This window comes from Nannospalax galili, unplaced genomic scaffold (genome assembly GCF_000622305.1).
Source record: "Nannospalax galili isolate Female #2095 unplaced genomic scaffold, S.galili_v1.0 scaffold653, whole genome shotgun sequence".
NCBI classification, from domain to species: domain Eukaryota; kingdom Metazoa; phylum Chordata; class Mammalia; order Rodentia; family Spalacidae; genus Nannospalax; species Nannospalax galili.
Genome location: NW_008334077.1, coordinates 1455648 through 1461331, shown reverse-complemented (window position 1 = coordinate 1461331; position 5684 = coordinate 1455648). Strand labels below are relative to the sequence as shown.

The window sequence follows — 5684 nt, the reverse complement described above, 5'->3', positions numbered from 1 at the left end:
AAATTAAGTCCCTTCTCATACTTTAATAATTTTATACTATTATATAATTTTACTGTTTAGCAAAACTTTATCTAAGAATATTTTCTTATTTTTATTTTATGTATATGAGTGTTTTGCCTGCTTGTATGTAAGTGTACCCATGTTGTGCAATGCCCACAGAGCCCAGAAAAGGGCGCCAGATCCCCTGGAACTGGAGCTAAAAACAGTTGTTAGCTGCCGTGTGGGTGCCGGGAACTAAGCCCAGGTCCTCTACAAGAACAACCAGTGCTCTTAACCACTGAGCCATCTGTCCAGCCCTTGGGCTTTTAAACAATGACTGATCTCAAGCTGTCTATGTAGCTTAGGATGATCTTGAACTTCTAATTTTCCTGTCTCTACCTCCCAAGTTCTGGGGTTACAGGCAGGCACCACCATGCCCACTTTATGCAACGCTGAGGATAGAACCCCAAGCTTCATGCATGCTAGGCAAACACTCCTCAACAGAGTTGCATCTCCAGCCTATAGAATTCTTTTCCATTTATTCACTCAAATACTGATTGGGATCCGAGTTGTGCCAGGTACTATTCTGGATGTCACTAGTGGCAAAGATATGTGTGCAAATGAATGGTCCTACAGCAGGAGGTGACTTGTGGATGTTCCTGCAGACAGTGCTTTAGGTCACCATCACCAGCTGTATTCACCTGCCCTTCCATGAGCAAACCCTCTGGAGAATTGTACTAAGACATCCACACTATGTATACTGACAGCTAGCTGCTCTCAGGCCTGCACTCCTCCACCTGGCTCAGAGCAGGTGAACTGTGTGGAGCACAGGCAATCTGGCTAAGTGTCTGGTATTTTAGACTCTGGTGTCACAAGGACTGTGATCAAACCTGGGCCTTATGTTTATTTTCTGTGTGAGAACAGACACATTGATTAGCCTTCTGAACATGTTTCCTCACTGTAAAATGAGAAAGTGTATATGTGTGTCTAAACTCTTATAAGGGTTAGACGACATAATGTGTGTGTGTGTGTGTGTGTGTGTGGGTTAACATGATTCCCAGAAGTCAATATTTTGTTTGTTGTTGCTGTTTGTTTGTACATTTTATTTATTTTTAGTATTTATTTATTGATTGATTTATTGATTGATTGGTCTTTTTGAGACAGGGTCTCCCTATAGCCCCAGCTGGCCTGGAACGTCCTATGTAAACCAGTCCGGCCTTGAACTCACAAAGATCTACTTGCCTCTGCCTCCTGAGTGCTGGAATTAAAGGTGTGTGCCATCACACCCAGCTATTTATTTATTTTTATTTTATTTGTCTAGTGTTTGGCCTGCAAGTATATAAGTGCATCAGTGTCATTCAATGCTCAGGAAGCCAGAAGAGGGAGTCAGATCCCCTGGAACTGGAATTATGGACAGTTGTTAGTTGCCATGTGGGTGTTGGGATCAAACTGGGTCCTCTGCAAGAGTAGCCAATGCTCTTAACTACTGAGTCATCTCTCCAGCCCATTTGATTTTTTGAGACAAGGTCTCACTATGTAGCCCCAGCTGGCTTGGAACTTAGTATGTAGACCAGGCTGGCCTCAGACTCACAGAGATGTGCCTGCCTCTGCCTCCTGGGTGCTGAGATTAAAGGTGTGTGCATCACTCTGGTTTCAGGACACAGTAAGTGTTTGGTAAGTGCTAGCTGTTTTAAAATTTGTGTGTGTGTGTGTGTGTGTGTGTGTGTATGTGTGTGTGTGTGTGTGTGTGTGTGTGTGTGTGTGCACATGTGCTGTAGCACTCCTGTGGAGGCTGGAGGACAACTTGTACGTGTCAGTTCTCCTCACCAAAGTGTGTGTTCCAGGAATCAAACTCAGGTCACCAGGCTTGGCAGCAAGCACCTTTACCCACTGAGCTGTCTCACTAGCCCTCCTTTTTTCCTCCCAAATGCACTATTTACAATATAGGAAATGAGCTACAGAGACAGGTATTCCAAAACGTACCTAAATTGTGATATTTGTGTTGCAGGTGCTAAGCATCATGATTTTCTAGAATCTAAGGGATGCTTGGCCAATAGGATATCCTCTGACAGAAGGATCAGCCCCTCATCTTCCAATGAAGCAGGTTGGAGTGTCACTGAGCCTCAAGGCCTCGCCAGAGCATTACCTTACTTTGAGTAAGTAAGCAGGGGTCGGGGAGAGTGTCTGGTGAGGAGCCATCAAAGTTGATGTGAACTATGATCAAGAATCTGGTAGTCTGAGACCAGCTAGGTCTCAACCCAGCAAGGCAAGAACATTAGCACTACACTATAGTGGCTTCCTCCAATGCCCTTTGCTTGGAATCACGTATGATGGGAGCTGCTCAGCACCCGCTGACCTCCCCAGTGGATTCACCTATGTGGTCCCCCCCCCTCCTAGGGAATTTGTTCCCTTTCCCTTCTATCCAAGATTAATTAGTGATCTGCATGGGAGTTGCCATCTTGTTGACACCACCGTTTTGGGTTTTTTTTTTTTTTTTGTCTTTTTGACACAGGGTCTCCCTGTAGCCCCAGCTGGCCTGGAACTTGCTACATAGTCAAGGTTGGCCTCGATCTCACAGAGCTCCATCTGCCTCTGTCTCCCCGGGTGCTGGGATTAAGGTGTATACCACCACGCCCAGCTTGGTTCCACTATCAACTGTGATTGACTTGAGGGTGGACACATGACCCATGTTGAACCATTAAGAGTCCTTCCCTGAGATTTTTCACACTAGAGACAGGAATGGTAAGAGTTTGGATCAGAGGCTTTTGGTTGGCTTGTTGCCATTGTGGAGAAGCTCACCTGCATCTGGCAAAAATGATGTCAAGATACCAAAGCAAGAGACCAGCAAGAGAGAACAGTGCTGGGGAAACTGAGCCCTGATTCCAGTTGTCCTCAGCAATGCCTTTGTAATGGGAGCTGAACCACTGCTCAAACTACCGTGGTCTGAGTTGGAGCTCTGTCACTTTCCACTAATTTTGATTAATCATGGTGGTGAATTCACACACAGCTTTTGAGCCTCCACTCAAGCACAGTTCCAGTTTCATTTCCGTTACTGTGATAAAATACCCCATTAGTAGAGGAAGGGTTTATTTGGCTTATAATTCTAGGTTACAGTCCATCATTGGGGGGAAGTCAGGGTAAGAACTTCAAACAGCTGGTCATATCACATCCACAGTCAAGAGCAGAGAGGAAGAAATGCACCCATTCTTGCTTGCTGGTTTTCATGTGCTGAGCTTGATTTCTCCCCACCTAAGGAATGGTGCTGCCCACCATAGGCTGGGTCTTTCCACATCAATCAATTTAATGAAGACAATCCCCCACAGACATGCCCGCAGGTCAACCCAGTTGTAGACAATCCCTCATTGAGACTGTCAGGTGATTCCAGGTTGAGTCCGGTTGTTAATTAAACTAACCATTGAAAGCATCATCCCAGAAGTCTGTTCTAATCCCTCAAGTCTATGTGGATTGGTGTCCTTTCTGGGGACTCACTTAACATCCTGGAAGGGTCTCTATCACAGCATTTGCCCATTCTTCCACAATCATCTGTGGATGTCCATCTGCTCTTCCCAGACCTTAAGCTCCTTCAAGGCAGGAGCTGTGTTGAGTCATCTTTGGATCCCCAATGTTTTGAATAGTGTCTGCTACAGAAGAAACAAAATAGGTGGGTAATTCTAAAGTTTTCTGGGAAAGTTTCCTTTATCTTTGCAAAACTGTCTTCACAGCTTATTCAGCATTGTCATTCCTCCTCCCCCCTTCCTCCTCCTCTTCTTCTTCCTCCTCTTCCTCTATATCCTTACTGATTTTTAAAGTTGCATTCAAGGGTTTAGTTGAACAAAAATCTTTTCTGGAAACTCTAAGACATAATTCATGTATCATATGTTTCCAAGGGGATGAAACAATAGGATCAATATCTCTCTTTTCTTCTCTCTCTCTATCTCATTGTATAAAAATGGATTTACTAGGGAGTATTTAGTAAGCTCATATGACTATGGAGCTCATCTTTAAGATGTCTGTCATCAACTTCTCTGTATTTTTCTTAGTCCTTGTGTTAACTCTCCACTACTGGGACATGTATAATACCCGAGATAAGTCAATGTAAAAAGAGGAAATTTTAATTTGGCTCATGGATTCTGAGGTTTCACTCAGCGGTCAGTTTGCTCCATTGTTTCTGGGACTGTGGTAAGGCAGAGCACCATGGTGGGTATGCATGCATGATGGGGAAAGCTGCTCTCTTCATGGTGGCCAGGAAGCAAACATGAGAGCAAGAGCAAGTGTAAAACAAAACCCATCCCTGAAACTCTCTAGGTGGTGAATTCATAAATGTATTCATGCATTCATGAAGTCAGAGCCCCTGTGATCCAATCACATAAACACTGTTACATCGGGGACTGAATATTCAACACATAAGCTCTTGGGAGCCATCTAAGATCCATACTCTTGAAAGAAACTTCTACCCTTTAGCAGTCATCCCTCAATTTCCCTATCTTTCCAGCTCTAGACAACATTTTGTTTCCATAATTTGATTATTCTGGACATTTCATATATATTAAACCATCAACATGTGATCTTTGGCATCTTCATTCTTATTTTTGTTTAGTTATATTAATTACCATCTCTCTGTGTGTTTGTGATATGGATGTGTGTGGCGGGGAGGTGCTCATGTGTGCCACAGTGTGAGTGAAGGTCAGAGGACAGCGTTGTAGAATTGGTTCTCTCCTTCCAAATTTTTTTGGGTTCTGGGGATTGAATTCAGGTTGTTAGGTTTGTGCAGCAAATGCTTTTACCCAGAGTCGTCATCACATCAGTCCTAAGATTTTTTTCTTTTAAAAATGTATTATCTATCTATCTATCTATCTATCTATCTATCATCTATATATCACCTATCTATCAATCATTTATCTATCAATCATTCATCTATCTATCATCTATCTCTCTATCTATCTATCTATCTATCTATCATCTATCTATCTATCATCTATCTGTCTATCTATCTATCATCTTCTATCATCTAGCTAGCTACCTAGCTAGCTAACATTTATATATAGGCAAGTTCTCATGTATCCTAGGCTAGCTTCAGACTATGTTGCTGAGGATGACCTTGAACTTTTGATCCTCCTGTTTTTACCTCCAGAGTGCTATGGATGGAACCCAGGGCTTGGGGCTAGGCAAGTATTGTACAAGCTGAGCCATGTCCCCAGCCTAGTGTCAGCCCTCTTTTAAAAAATATTTTATTTTGGGGCTGGAGTGATGGCTCAGCGGTTAAGAGCACTGACTGCTCTTGCAGAGGACCCGGGTTCAATTCCCAGCACCCACATGGCGGCTTCAGACGTCCTTAACTCCAGTTCTAGAGCAATCCTAAACCCTCTTCTGATTTCCACAGCATTGCATGACACGGGTGCACTCACATACATGTAGGCAATACACTTATATGCATAAAACAAAAATAATAAAAAATATTTTATTTTTAATTTTAAACTATGTATATGTTGTGTGTGTATGTGGGGGAGGGGGTTGTGCATATAAGTGCAATATTTGTGGAGTCCAGAAGAGGGCATTGGATACCTTGAAGCTAGAGTTACAATGGATACCTTGAAGCTGTTGTGGGCCAGCTCATGTGGGGCTAGGAACTGAACTCTAGTCCTCTCTAGCAGCAGTTTTTTTTTTTTTTTTTTTTTTTTTTTTTTTTTTTTTTGCTGGGTCCCCTC

General features: G+C 43.1%; 1 protein-coding gene across 1 annotated transcript in view; it reads left to right on the top strand.

Annotated features, from left to right (window-relative positions):
• Positions 1 to 5684, top strand: part of Spats1 (spermatogenesis associated serine rich 1) — a 46778-nt gene that overhangs the window by 26067 nt on the left and 15027 nt on the right. The window contains exon 3 of the mRNA XM_008829114.1: positions 1988 to 2135. Within this exon, the coding sequence (XP_008827336.1) occupies positions 1988 to 2135 (148 nt within the window). The remainder of the gene's footprint in view (positions 1 to 1987; positions 2136 to 5684) is intronic.